The following is a 15,726-nucleotide window of genomic DNA, read 5'->3' on the forward strand; positions in this document are numbered from 1 at the left end:
ATACATGATGTATCTGGCTATGGAAAACGGGAGTGGTGGAAAGTGAGTTTACTTATCTAGTGGCAGGATCATCCTGAAACACAGACTACGTTATCCTGTTCTTACATGCCCTGCATCTAATAGCTTTACTCTGGAACTTTAATTTTTGTCAGTTTATTTTATCCCCAGCTCCCCAGCAAGCCTGGCAGCATCCTAGGAAACAGCATGGACTTGCTGTCACATGTTTGCTGCACTGGACTGAATAGAGAGCACCGACGATGCCACCTTGCTCACCCAAACACAGCCTGGGTCTGCCACCAGGCCCTCGGGGTGATAGGTATGCTCAGGGGACTTGCAGGGAGAATGTTTGGACCAGTCACAAATGCCTGCGCCCTGGATGATTGCATTATATGAAATGTCCAGAACAGGCAGGTCTCTAAGAAAGTAGAGAAATGGTTTACTAGTTGGCTGGGGGAGGGGGTGGGGGCTGGTAGGGCAGAGGGCAGGAATGGGACTGACTGTTAATGGATACAGGGTTTCTTCTGAGGTTGATGAACATGTCCTAAAATTCATTGTGGTCGTGGTTTACCTGTGTAATCATACTAAAAACTATTGATTTGTAGGCTTTAAATAGGTGAATTGTCTGGTACATGAATTATATCTCAGTAAAGCCATTAAGGAAAAAGAATGTTTGGAGTTTAAGATTAGTTTATATTTGGTATGAGACCTTTTTCTCCTCCACCATTGATTTTGGCTGCCTTTTTCTTGACGTATGGGGCTTGTGTTAAAGTATTTTCATTTAGAACAAGTGAATTGAAGGCATTACATACTTTATAATATACAGCTATCAAATATACAGAAGAAAAGGGTAGCCAGTGAATAAAAGCAATCTGTGTGCATTTATCATTGAAAGTGAAAGTCTTAGTTGCTCAGTCATATCCAACTCTTTGCGACCCCATGGTCTGTCCATGGAATTCATTCTCAGGCAAGAATACTGGAGTGGGTAGCAGTTCCCTTCTCCAGGGGATCTTCCCTACCCAGGGATCGAACCCAGGTCTCCTGCATTGCAGGTGGATTCTTTACCATCTGAGCTACCAGGAAAATCTTATCATTAGGTCCCCCCAAACTGAAAGCAAATCACTGTCCATTTCCTGGTTTCTGCAAACTGAAAGCAGAAGCACATTAATGAATCCTCATAGTAGAGCAAGAAGGAAACCTAGAGACAATCAAGTCCGACTGTCTTAGCAGATAATCAAATAACAGAGTAAGGAGCAAGAGGGGCATTGGGAGGGGGGCCTAATAGCCCTTAACTTCTCACTGCTTCTCTTTCTACCACACATGCTGAGACCTGAAAACATGAAGAGGAAAGAAAGGTAATCAAGAAAGGCTGGGAGCCACTACTTGGCCTACCTTTGCAGATTTCTATTACGTGTGTATTTTCAACGTTGAATTAAGCCTTTTAAGGCTCTGCATCAAACTGGATTTTGTGGCCGCCCAGCACGTTCCGTAAATGACTTCCCAGATCGGCACCCCAAGATTGCTCTTCCAGACCTCCTCCTCTCCCCTCAAGTTCTCATCTAGCCTGCCCCTGGTCACCCTTCTCGCCCTGGCTGCCACCTCAAGGTCACCCAAGGCCAATCTGTCTGGCTCCCTGACATTCCCTGTCCTGTACCTTCCAGTTGGCTGGCATCTTCAGCCAGCCTGCTTTGCCCCTCTCCTCCTCAGGCAGGGGTCTCCCCAGCTCCTGCGCTTGCTTTGTCCCGTAGAGGATCAGCTCGCTCCTCCGCTGTCCTTCCTGCCCTTTGGTTGGAGAGGATGCCAGAAGTGGAGCAGGAGCCATGTATAACCGTGCAGGGTAGGAATCTTCAACTTGAAAATTCTTTGTGTAAAATGTTTTAAATTCTCTTTTTCAAACTGCAACTGGTTCCTACAGAGGGCTGTAGAAAGTAAGCCATGAAATGGATAGTATGAGAGTGGCAAGAATGTGGTTCTTCATTTTCACTGGGTACACAACCAAAGGCTTGGCCAGGGTGGAATCAAGAGTTAACTGGAGCGACTTTCCTGGCAGGCCAGTGGTTAAGGCTCCATTGCTGGGGGCATGGGTTCAATCCCTGGGTGGGGAACTAAGATCCCATAAACCGTGCAGCCAAAAGAAAAAGGAAAAGCCAACTGGAAGAGCCCCTTCTATAAGTCCTTCATTTTTGACTTACCAAATTACAGAGTAATTTGCTATTATTGAGCTGTATCTCTAAATGTCTTCCAAGTTGAAATTTTCTATTTATAATAATAGCTACCATTAAGGAGTACTACTATTCCAGGCACTGTTATCAAAATTTTTGTCTTAACCTCATTTAGCCCCAGGAAAACTTTTAATGGTGATGATTCTGTCATTACTACCTTTCTACAATGGAAACTGAGGCAAGAAGAGCTTAAATAACTTGTCCAAAATCACTCAGTCTTAACTGAAAGCTCCAGTGTCTAATACCATGTTATGCTGTCTTCTAGCTTCAGTATCCATGCTGAAAGGTCATCAGACCTCTCCTCATGACAACATGAATCTGAGAAAATAAGGATAAACTAAATGAGAGTATGAATAAACTAAATGTAACACAGACAGTTTTGATGTTTGGAACCTTCTGTGTACATCAGGAGTTTCGAATGTCTGTTCTTCTGATGGCTTCTAGATTTGTAGAGGATGTTTCAGAAGACCCCTGGAAGGTTTCACTTCCACTTGTGTTGTCTTCGTATTGTGACTTTGGCCTCGAATCCTCACTTTGCTTTGTACTTGACACTTTTGAACTGAGAGGTTCAGAATCTCAATTTTGAGTTTGTAAAATGTCACCTTATTCCAAGAAAATAGAACTCCCTAAGGTCTGTCCATGACGAGGAATTTGTTTTCTAAAGAGAGTGGACATCTCCAAACCTTAGGTAGATTTCACTAGGTAATTTTCTCATAAAGACAGATAGGGAGGTAAGGGTGAAGGTTTCCAAGAATAAATATTTAAGTTGGAAATGGGAATTATCTTGACGAAGATTAAACCAACCTCAGCCTTAGTGCTTTGGAGGCTTTGGACTGATGAGATCTTCATCTCAGACTTGGCTTTTTAAACTAGGGGGTTAAATGGTGCTTTCAGCTAGAACTTCACTCTTCCATATAAATCGTGTCCTGATTTGCAAATTTTTTCCTTTTATTTTTTTTCCTATTTGCTTGTTTTAGTATAGTAGAGAGTGACCCAGAGCATCCCCAGTGTTAAAGACTATTCCTATTCCATTCAGCCTTGGCATTCTTGGCATTGTGGTTGTAAGCCAGGAAAGGAGGAAAACTGGACAGTTTTCTAGAGATTAAGCCACTGATCAAGAGAGAAAGCAGACCTCCAGCAATTCTTAGAACACGTGAATTAATTAAAACAGACATGATGAACTGTGCCACGTGGTTGGAAATGTGAAGAGTTCATAGGACTGACGTTGTCACCACCGTCTACAGGACCGTAGGACACATTACTGAGCGCCAGATTGACTCTCAGCCCGGGGCTCAGTGCGCATACTTCTCCTGGCCTTAAGCCTTGCTTCAAAACACATCTGTCTCAGCTCTTGCTGAGAGAGAAGACAGCCCTGTTTCCTATCCATCTCAGAGAAAGCCAAGTAATGATTTTCCTAGGAGAAGTCAGGAGAGGTTTGTACACATGTTAATAAAAGCCTAAATTGAGGATTCTGGGCTGTATTAGCATTGAGGCTGTTACTGATGGTATTTTTACACATTTTACTTGGCAAATTTGAAGAACAAAGACAGGTTTGGCCTTGTGCCAGCTGGCTCAGGCGTTATGGTGAGAAGGTGTTTGTCACCGCAGAAAAATCTATGGTAATAGTCCGTCCTAATGCCCTCCAGACACGTGTTCAAACAGGAGGCAGAGGCCTCTGCAAGGCCCTCCACGGACACTGACCCACTCAGGTCTCAAGCAAGTGGTTTCTGCTCTCTGGGCCTCTGTTTTCTGCTCTGTAAATTGGGTGGTTTGAAACAGACTCCAAGGTTGCCCCCAGCTGTCATGCTCTGTGCCTATGAGGTTTATTTAAGCATAAGGAGACCCTTTGGGGTCTGGAGGTCACTCACTGGCTGTGACCTCTTTCTCCTCTTGGCTTCCCAGACTTGTCCAAGTGTGTGGACAAGTATGATGCTGTGGTTCGCTCTTCCTTTGTGACAAAATAGAGGACACTGAGGAATTTCGGTTTCTAGATAGCAGGCTGTTCGCTCTATGTACCATGCCCGTCCACTCGTTCTCGCGAGAAGTCCCGAGAACAGCTGCCGCCTCTGACGCCCTGTTTCCGTGCTGCTCTGAGAACTGTTCCCGTCTCCCTTCGGTCCTGGCCCAGGTGTCTTGAGCCATTATCGTGCCCCTGCTGAGAGGGCGGTCGGACTCTCCTCTCACTGGACTTTTGTTGGGAGACATCAAGTCACCCTGAGGCCTGTGCTCCCCTCCACGGCCTAGAACCATGTGCCCTGTCTTTCCGGAAGTGCATTTTAGAGTTGTTGGAGGTCCAAGGAGAGACCACCACCCCGGCTTACTCTCCATCACTTTACAGTCCCGGGAACTGATGCTCAAAGGGGCTTACAGCCTTTGGGTGTCAAGGGTTGATGATGGAGAGAATGTTCTAGGGCCCAGACCAGCACTTGCCTTAGTACTGCCCTCCCCAACACACGTACTTCTCCCTTATGCTAGAGGTTACAGAAAATCGACAATCATGGTATTAATTAATGGCAGAATTTAGCCTTGTCTTTGTAAATTGCCCCAAAAGGTTGCCTCAGAGGCTTTAGGCAGGAGCCTTAGGTGTGTCACTTGGCTCCATTGTATCCCGATTTCATTATGTTCACATGGGGAAAGGCGCCTGACTCTTTCTATCCCATAGTAATGTTGTGGAAATAAATATGGACTTTTCCAGGCCTTAAGAGTCATTCTAAGGGCCACACATTTTGTGTAAAATTGCATTTACTCTTCTGATTGCTTGTCTAAAGCTTTCAATAAATCCGACTTCCACATTTTTATATTCATAGCGATTATAAAAAGTACATCCCAATTGTTGATAAAGTGTGCTTGTCCCTAATTGCACTGTTTGTTAGAAAACTAAGAGCCTTAAAAAAAAATCTTCCAGACATTGGAAGCAGATATTGTGGGTTGGGACTACTTATGTGATTATTAAAAGATTAAGACAGAATCAAGATTAGAATTTTTCAAGTCTTATATCCCAGGCCATTATGAGAGGGCCAATATCCTTATACAAAGTCTATAATAAATAATCACCAGTGTCTTTGAGGCTGAAAGGAAAGGCAAAGAATTTGGAAGGAGGTAGCATCTGTGCTAAGAAGTTAATACATTTTTTAAAATATTTTTTATTTTTATTGGCATATGGTTGCTTTATAGTGTTGTCTTTCTGCTGTGCAATGAAGAGAATCAGCTATATGTATACATGTATCCCTTTCTTCTTGGACCTCCCCCCAACTCTACCCACCCACCTCTCCCCTCTAGGTCATCACGCAACACCAGGCTGAGTTCCTGTGGTTGCAGGCTCTCACTAGCTGTCTGTTTTACACTCGGCAGTGTGTATATGTCAGTGGTACTCTCCCAATTCATCCCACCCTACCCTTCCCCCACTGTGTCCACATGTCTGTGTCTCTATTCCTGCCTTGGAAATAGGTTCATCTGTACCATTTTTCTAGATTCTACATATATACATAAATCAGAAAGAGAAAAACAAATATCAGTAGTGCATCTATGAGGAGTTAGTACATTTTTGGTTCTGCCTTTTCTAGCCCTTTACTTTGTAAATCTGTACACTGAACATAGTATTATTAGACATTTCATTAGTGAATTAATACACTGAATGCAATGAGTTATTATTCACTGTAACGTTTTGCATTTTAACCAAACCAGAGGTGGACGGACTATAGTGAGACTGGCATTCAGGCAGGCATGTTTGTGACTAGGACACACTCACCACACTAGACCCACCATGCTGTGCTCCAGACAGACCCCATCGAGCCACGATTCAGGAGACTCTTGGTTCTCACGTGTGGCCTGCAGACCCGCGTATGGGCATCGTCTGTGCTTCAGACGCCCCACCCCACACCTGCTGGGTCAGAATCCACACTGTCACGTGATGCCCAGGTGACTCCATTGCCCGTTAACGTTTAAGAAGCACTGACTCGGCAGCTTTCAATTCTGTTTTCTCCCACGAGCCCGTGATAGAACGTTGACACTTTCATATTCCGTTATACCTAAGAAAACAGTCCGTGAAACCGATGCTGCTATTGATTCTGTCCTTTGCTGAATATGATTATCCTTTGCTAGCCTCTCTTCTCCCTCAAAAGTTATTCTACATGTATTGTCAGTTCTATAGTTTATAATCTGGTCTGCCTGTCTTTCATTAAGTTGATAATTCCTGCTTTGATTTTTATGCCTGAAAGTAATTAGTAATCTTAAAATTCCTAGTGTTCTTGTTTTATTTGGAATAACCTTTTACAAATGAATGTTCAGAAAGAAAAAGACCACTAGCCAAGAGCAGTGATTGCTTTTTTTGGCCAGTGTTTAAAACCTCCAAACAGGACATTCACCTTGATTTCCTTCCCTTTTATTCTTAGTAGGAAGTGGTAAAAAGGAGGATTTTTATTTTCCAGGGGAGAAAAAAAAAAATCTAAGAATCGAGCTCTTGTTAATATAGCCGTTTTCGTGCCCCAAATCCTTTTCTTACTTCTCAGTCCGTCTGATGAATTTCAGCTGTCTCCATCACTTAATACAGCCAGACCCTTCTATCTGAAGGCACTGGGGGTTGCCTCTCGCAAGTCTCTGATATGCTAGGGAAAGCACTCTTGGTTGGTCGGCCAGGGAGGCTCTGCTCTTGCCAGGTGTGCCTGGTGGCACTCAGGTCGGGCTGTGCGGCCTCGGGCTGTAAAGACAGCGACCTTGGGGCCAGGGCAGGTGCTGGGAGTGAGAACGCGCTCGCCTCCGTCAGCCCGAGACCGGGCAGCCCCTCCACGAGCTGCTGCAGCTCCACAGTGTCATTAGACCTCTTAAGGCTCAGTCCTGGATTTCATCTAGAAAAGGAAAGGTTAAGGAAGCTTATATTCTGGAGAGACGGGGAACTCTCCCTGACAGTCATGCTGCAGTGATCCCACCTGCCTCTCTGACGACATCTGCATCCCCCTAACCGGACAGACTTTGGATCACTGGGGCTTGGGAATGCCCACTTGGGAAGAGGAAGGTGGAGTGACTCTGTTTCCCTGTGAGTCCCTCACATGCCATCCAGTGGGGCCGGGCAGGAAGTGGAAGTCAGTTCTCAAGGGCACAGTGAGCAGAGGTGAAGACCAGACTTCCTCAGATGCTGGGGGTTTGCTGATCCCAGTAAGCAGTGTAATATGCTTGGGGAAAAGGAGGAGAGTTTCCCGAGGCTCTGAGAAAAGAGATTCAAATGGGAGTCACCTGAGAGAGCATTAGGGACTTAGCTAGTGGGAGTGTGGAGAGCCTGAATCTGGAATGAAATTCTAGACACTGGAGTGAGATGAAGCCAGGAGAGCCCCACTCACATCCCCACCTCATCCCCTCCAGAGATGAAGTGTCCTCACCAATGACTGAAGTGGGGTTGGGGGAGTGGACCAGGTCAGAATCTTCTAGAGCTTTGTTAGAGCACACCTGCCCAGGCCAGCCCAGAGCAGCTACAGACCCCAGGATTCACTAATTGAGTCATTTCCTACTTGAGTAGTTGACTAGCTGAGAACTTGGGTTCGGCACCAGTCACATTACAGATGGAATTCTGGATCTTCCACTTGCTAAAGCTGTGTGACCTTGCCTCGGTTATTTTACATCTCTGGTCCCCATCTCCCCATCTGTAAAACAACAATGATATAAATAGTAATTGTTCCATAAGAATGTTATCAGAGTTGGGAGAAGAGCTCTGTGCGTATCTCTTGGCAGAATACCTGTTGTATAAGCAAACACTCAGTGAATGTAAAATGTCCTTCCATGGCTGGAACCTAACTTTATTCAAAAGGAAATCTGAGCTCTTGTTCAACTCAAAAGAACAAGGTAAACAAAGCAACTTTGATTATAATTCTAGGCGTTAGAGTCACTATTTTCATTTCATTTGAAGGACTTGGCATTTGAGTTACAAGGAATAGAAAATGTCCTCCTTATCAATTTCTTCCAAACACAGATTTTGTTCTTTTTTAAAACTTTTATTTTGTAGTGAGGGTATAGCCAATTAACAATGTTATGACAGTTTCGGGTGAACAGGGAAGGAGCTCAGCCATACATAGACATGTCCCCAAGTTCCCCACCCATCTAGGCTGTCACATAATCCTGAGCAGAGTTCCCTGTGCTATACAAGTGGGTCCTTGTTAGTTACCGATTTTCAATACAGCAGTGCAAACACATATGTTTTTGAAAACTTGTCGTGATAACAGATGACCTGGAAACTGGTCTTTAACTGGTTCTTTCCCTTCCTCCCCCTTCACCCATGGGAAGAATTCCCTGACCCGGAGTGCACCTCTTCCCAATGACTCCCAGGCTCGCAGTGGAGCACGGTTCCACACGTCTTACGACAAGAGGTACATCATCAAGACCATCACGAGTGAAGATGTGGCCGAAATGCACAACATCCTGAAGAAATACCACCAGGTAATGTTTCTTTATTTTTATTTGAAACTCTGAGGCAGTCAACATTCATAATGAATTCTCATCAAGGTCCAAGATTTAAATATATAGGTAGGTCATGATGAGAACACATTTGACACAAAAATTCCCTCTAGCTGTGTTTGTAAAAATTATTGTATCCAGATTTCAGACAGTTAACATTTAGGAATGGTAGATTGTTAGTTATATATATAACACTTCTAATCTAAACACCCGTCTGTACAGTAGTTTCGATGATTACCATTCTGATTTTAAAATCACTGAGCTTAAGGGTTGGCAACATTTTGGAAGTTATTTCGCACATGCCTGTTGGCAGTGAGATGTTGACCCCTGAGTATTTGGCCAGTTACGCCTTTTGAGAAAAGGCTCTGATTTTAGGACAAGAGCCTGCAGAACACCCTTTCTGCTGTACTCAGTAAGTGGCAGTGGTCACAGCACCATCAAGCTCTGCAGCCATGACCCGTAACCAACTATGTCACCTTGAGGAAGTGTAGTCTTAGGGCGTGAATATGGCACTGTTGATGGCATTTTCAAAGCAGTCACCTTGAGAACTGGTGTTTAAACCACACACTGCAGCACAGACCCACACAGGCGTGCACACATACTGTTGCTGTTAACCAAAGGCTCCTCAAAAGTGTTTATATCATCACATCAAGGACCAGTCTCACAAGGTGACTTCTTCAAAGGCACTGCTTAGTTGGACCTGTGGGGCTGAGTGTCTGTGAAAGTCAGCTTCCTTCCTCCATGGTCCCGCTTTCTGCTCTAACAGAAATTGTTTCTTGCCAGTTGCTTACTCTTCTCAAATGTGATCAATCGACTGCATTTTGCCCCGAGTGAGGTCAATGAAACTCTTGGAGCTCCTTACCTCCTGTTTCGGAAACATGGAGCTCCCCTGATTTGTATTTTTAAAAACATTAGTCAGCCTCTAAATTTATTTAACATCTATTCAATCTTTATAACACTGATTCCTTTTGAAGTCCATTCTACAGTGCTTGCGCCATTGCCAATTATGAAGGAAATTTTAAAGTACTGGGTTAGTACCTATAAGGGTAGACACTCAGGCATCGGCTTCTGAATGGATGGAATTCTAGGATGCAGCTCTTAACCAGTCACCCCCGCTGGAACTTACTGTCATGCTGGTGCATCTTTCTCTACTTTCTTTAAATTATCTCAGAACTTTCAGAGCAGTGTGGTACCTCAGTGACCAATGAAAACATTATCCTGATAAGTGAGATTGTTCAAAGGCAGTGGGAGATACAATTCAGATATGAACCTCTCGATGACATCTCTGAGTTCAGAATTTTTTTACTTTTACAGAAGGCACAGTTTAAAAGGTTTCCTCTGGAAACTTTCAATAGATGTTAAATAAAGGTTACTGTAACGAACGTGCAAGATTTGACATATCAGCAGTATTACATAAAATGCCTTGGGGACCAAAATATAAGTCTATTAACATGCTCCAGGGGCTGTCACAGCACTAAATATTTCCTTTCACTTCACTGCTACCAAATGGCTATTTTTGTAGTATGTTCGTTATCCAGAAAAAGCTCATTTCTCACTTCTTCATCATCATGTTTTTCTTCATCATCTATGTGTTCCTCTTGTAAAAAGTCCTTTTATTTTTACTTTTGGCTGCACTGGGTCTTCATTGCTGCACACGGGCTTTCTCTAGTTGTGGTGCACAGGCTTATTTGCCCCATGGTATCTTCCTAGACCAGTGATTGAACTGTTGTTCCCGGTGGATTCTTAACCAGTGGCCCACCAGGGAAGCGCAAAAAGTATTCAAAATATAATGAAAGGTCTTTCATTATATTCAAAATATAATGAAAAGGTCTTAGTGCTAACCTTAAAACAGAGTGTTGTGGGTCAATTATTCTTTAAAAACAAAGACACTTATAGAAAAAGGGATCAGATATGAGGCTACCAGAGGTGGGGGAACTGGATGAAGGCAGTCAAAAAAGTACAGACTTCCAGTTACAAGATAAATACTAGGGCTGTAATGTATAATATGACTAATATAATTACCACTGCTGTATGTTATATATGAAAGTTGTTAGGAAGTAAATCCTAACAGTTCTCATCACAAGGAAAGATTTTTTCTTTTGTAATTGTATGAATGATGGATGTTCACTAAACTGTGATAATCATTTCTTGATGTATGTGAGTCAAATCATTATGCTGTACACCTTGAACTTGTACAGCGCCATATGTTAATTACATCCCAGTAAAACTGGAAGAAAACAGTCTTTAAATAAATAGAGGTAAAGGGTCTTCGTGACTGAGAATCACCATTGCTAATACAACTTGCTTAAAGGACACTAGGTGGAAGGTCAGGAGACCTAGGTCATAGCTGGTCACAAACTGGCTAATTCAGGGATCTCTGAGCCTCAGTTTCCCCATCTGCGTTTCATTCATTCATTCCTTTGTGCATGCATTCACTCTTTTTCTGTTGGAGTATGGTTGACTTGCAGTATTGGATTAGTTTCAGATGTGTGGCATAGTGCTGTGATATTTTTATAAATTACATACCACACATAGTTTTTATATTATTGACTATATTCCCTGTGCTATGTATTTACTCTTGACGTAATTCCATAAAAGAGGTAAGGTGGCCTAGACTACTTTTAGGATTTACCACTAGTCAGAATTTTTTTCTTACTTCGGTGGAGACTATCATTTCTTCTTTTCTTGCTTTTTATTGCTTTTACCTTCTAATGTGCTTCTGAACCAGCAGTCTGGTCTGGACAAGTCATTAGGCTTGTTCAAATCCTGTTATCAATAGACGGGACAGGCTCTCAGAGAGGGCTGCTCCTATGGAGTACATTGGATGGGCTTTCTGACAGCATTGGTTACTCTGTGGCTCTGCTTTTTTACTTTTCTTTCATTGTTCTTTTTTGTGTTTAAGTAAAATATATCCAGAGGTGCAGCTGTATTCTGGAAGGTTAAAATTACCCTAAGGCCAACCTCTGAAGGAGCAGCACAGTGCTAGATGTTGAAAGAAATTCCTCCTGACTTTCTGATGAGCCAGCCTCACCAGCAGTGCCCATGTGGCAGGTGGTTCAGAACATGAACTCTGGAGCTGACTGCTTTGCCCCCGACCTGCTGTATGACCTTAGGCAAGTTACCTAACCTCTCTGTACCCGCTTCTCTGTCCATACAATTTGGATGGTTGGTAGTGTCTCCTCCATCCCGTGTTGTATGAGCGTCCCAGGTGGCGCTAGTCCTGAAGAATCTGCCTGCAGTGCAGGAAGACTTAGAGACTCAGGTTCAATCCCTGGGTCAGGAAGATCCCTGCACAAGGGCATGGCAACCCACTCCAGTATTCTTGCCTGGAGAATTCTGTGGACAGAGGAGCCTGGCGGGCAACAGCCTCCATAGGGTCACAAAGAGTTGGATATGACTAAAATGACCTAGCAGCAGCAGCACCCTCCTTCATCTGGTGTTGTGCTAATTAGGGGAACTGATATTTTTAACCTGCTCAGGACAGTGTCTGGTAAATAACAAGTGCTATGTAAATGATCGAATAAGATCTTTAAATACTTCTCTTTAAATACTTCTCTTGCACATACTCAGTTGCCAGTGTCCCAGTGTTGAAATCATTAGCTCTTTCAATCCACTAGGGGGCCTGGTTTCTGGTAGAGTGTGGCACAGATGCAGAAAAATTTGAAGATTCAGACTGTAAGAAGTTAGATTTCTTCCAGGCTCCAGCATGCTGCCATAGTTTTTACCTGCTGCCCAGATCCCACCCTGATTTTCACTGTGTGCTAAGAAAGCACAACAGCATCTTTCAGACCAGTGGAAAATTTATATTAAGCAGAGCAAACATTTATGTTCCTTTTGTTTTTCTCTTTTTTATAGTTAGGAAAATAACTTAAGTGTTTTGGTGTAAATACCCTTTTCTTCTTTAGATTTCTGTCAGGTCAGGACAAACTTGGGTCTTATAAATGATTACTGACTGATTAGCTAAGCAATGCTGGAGCATTCAAAAAGAAAAAATGGTCAAGAACCTTCTTGAATACCTTATTTCTCCTATGTTGACTGATTTTTTTTTTTTAACTGACCTAAATTCATCAGAAGTTTTGGAATCCTGTAGCTTCTTCAGCTTTAATTAAAATGGAGTCAGTGTCAGTAAAATTTTAAAAATTTTAGGGGAGGGAACAAGTTCCAGTATAGATAATCAAGAAATGCTTATGAAAATAGCATTAAGAATATTTTATGTTTTTGAAATGTAGGGTTTAAATTTGTTTTTTATTTCAAAGTGACTGAACTGACAAATTGACCAAGTAACCCAAAAATCCTTTCTTAACTTTTGTTATCCAGGAGACTGTTAGTAATTTGAGCCGAATCTAGAAGTTATGCCTTAAAACTCTGGAATCATAGTTGAAAAAGCTACCTAGTATGTCAAGTTTCAGTGTAGGATGAGGGGGTGACTGCTTGACTTTTTTGGATCTTCCTTGGAATACATCTTTCTATCCTCCCACGAAGGACAGTGGTGTTGGCCACAAACAGATAGAAACTGAGAAAACAGGCCCTATGAAAGCCAAAAGTTAAAACTAAAAAAGTTAAGGGTGTGATGCCAAAAGAGAAGTTAGACACTCCATCAGCATTTCCCAAATTACTGATTGGAGACAGAACCCCCGCACTGCTTGTAAGAATTGATGTTCTGACTCAGTAGGTCGGGGTGAACCTGAGACACTGCATGTCACGGGCGATGCTGATGGAGACCCTGTAAACGGCAGCGTGGCCCCCACCTCCTGGAGCAGGAGAAACATTCAGAGTCTGCTCACTGGCTCTCTTTGTTCTCTGTGGAGGAAAGGCCGATGGAAATGTGAAAAGCCCAGTCAAGTTTTACGTGTAAGCAGCTGGAACTGTGAGATTCACAGCAAGTAGCAGCAGGGCCTGTGTCTTCAGGAGCTGCACACACTCTCAGGAACGCCAGGAGGGATCCCTGTGGCTCAGGACGTGCTGCTCCAGCTCCGCTATGCAGACGGGGCATCGCTGTCTGCCCCCAGGTTCCGGCAGCCGTACGGCCCACTTGCTGGCACGCGTTTCCTGCAGCACGTGATCTCTAGTTTCTGGAAATCCCGTTCCTCTTTTGTGTTTGGATACGGCCTGTCTCCCCGCCTCTCTCCAACATCTGTGGACTGACATTCTCATTCTGGCCTCCACGGCTCTCACTTTTCTTTTCCCCTTTTCCGTCTCCAAGCATCTCTGCTCAATTTGGGGTTAATTCCTCAGCTGTGTCGCCCACTCCTCATTCTCTCATCAGCTGTTTTAATCCGTGGTCTCCCCTATCCAGTGATTTCTTTATTTCAAAGATTGTATTTTTTCTTCTAGAAGTTCCATATTAAAAAATCCACCTGTGTACTCTTGGTCATTTTTCATTATATACTCATTTCTGAAATTGTAACCTTTTATTTCTTCAAATGCTTTTATACATAACTCTTCCAGTTCTATTTCCAGTGGTCCTAACCTCTGCCATTCCTGGGGTCCTCAGTTTGCTGTCTCTTGTGACTGCTGACTCTCAGGAGTGACCGACTGGAGCAGAAGGCCCTGCAGAGTGTGAGGTCAGGATACTGATGAGAGAGGGGCTCCAGTACAGGGAGAGGAACGGAGGAGGATTGGGCAGAGTAGGAGGGCCTGCTGCCAGGCAGGCCTTACAGGCCACAGCCAGCCGGTGGGGCCCTTCCGGGTCCTCCGCGTAGCACTGCCGTGTTGGGCCCAAGGAACAGGAAGGCAGACTCAGGAGGAGCTGCCAACTGAAGCCCGCTGACCACACTCCACAGCCAGACAGCATGGCCTCCCAGAGTGCATCACACCGTGACGCTTGGGACAGCCCTTCTCCATTTCAGTTGTAGTCACTGAGTAACACCAACTCCACTTATGGTAGGGTGTTTATTTTTAGTTGTTTTGGTTTTTTGGACACACCGACCGGCTTGTATCTTAGGTCCCCAACCTGAGCCCTCAGCAGTGAAGCTCAGAGTTCTAACTGTTGGCCCACTAAGGAATTCCCTGATAAGGTGTGTGTTTGTTTGTTTATTTTTCACAAAGTCATTTCATCTCTCAGGATGATGTGTATGGGTCTTTATAGTAGCGTAATAAACTGAATTCAGAGCACCAGTGTTGGTATGTGGTATATTCTGCAATATATCAGTACTAAGAATGTTTGTAAATACTGCAGAGAAATGTTTATTCTCTTTAAGCCTGATTTTTATTAAGTTTAAGGAAAGCAGTAAAATTTTGTACTTACATTAGATTAAATGGAGTCATCCTTACATTCTTTTATGACTCTTGAAACTAAAATATAGTAACTGGCATAGACTATTCTCCCAAAACATCAACTCAAGAAATGTTTGGATTATTTATTTGTTTGGGTCTTCTGAAACAAACCAATCCTTAGTTTCAGGCTTTTTGCTTTCTTCCTTCCCTCCCTTTCTTTCTTTCTGTCTCTCTCCTTCCCTCCCTCTTGCCTCCCCATTCCCCTGCCCCAGTCTCATGTAAAGAACATTGTTGAGGTGATCTACAAACACAGGCAGAGGCACAATAAGAATTACAGATAATTTAACCTTTCAAAAACATTAACTGAAGCAAGACTTTACATTGAAGTATTAATTTGATGCTATATTAAATTGTCACTTCAAGCCCCTTAAAAAAAAAAAGAGTGAAACATGATAATAACAGCAATTTTCAAGAGCTGGAGCCCAGGTTCACACTCTCATGCAGAGATATAAATATTTATCCATTCCAGTACATCACTTAAAATCCTCTCTGCTGAAACCTTCAGTCAGCTGTGAATCTTTTAATGACATTTCATTTTGCATAAGAAAAAGCAACAGACCAGGGAATTCATAAGACTTGTTATTCTTATTGAGTACCCAAGAGCAAAGGAAACCGAGATCCTGTGGCTGTTGCGTTTTATATGTTTTTAAAATTCCAATTTCACCATGTCAGTTTATCATTATAGTTCTGACAAGCTGCTGTACAGGAAAAAAGTTCTAGGGGAGACTAATAAAGAGATAAAATTTGCCTCTATTGGTGACACCAAGGAGTCATATAAAAGAAGACTGTT

General features: G+C 43.2%; 1 protein-coding gene across 1 annotated transcript in view; it reads left to right on the forward strand.

The window, feature by feature from the left end:
- The window catches only part of PIP4K2A (phosphatidylinositol-5-phosphate 4-kinase type 2 alpha), a 183,145-nt gene that overhangs the window by 120,448 nt on the left and 46,971 nt on the right, over window positions 1–15,726 (forward strand). The window contains exon 4 of the mRNA XM_040248576.1: window positions 8,490–8,642. Coding sequence (XP_040104510.1) covers window positions 8,490–8,642 — 153 coding nt within the window. The remainder of the gene's footprint in view (window positions 1–8,489; window positions 8,643–15,726) is intronic.

The sequence above is a fragment of the Oryx dammah genome, unplaced genomic scaffold (assembly GCF_014754425.2).
Source record: "Oryx dammah isolate SB20612 unplaced genomic scaffold, SCBI_Odam_1.1 HiC_scaffold_10, whole genome shotgun sequence".
Lineage (NCBI taxonomy): Eukaryota > Metazoa > Chordata > Mammalia > Artiodactyla > Bovidae > Oryx > Oryx dammah.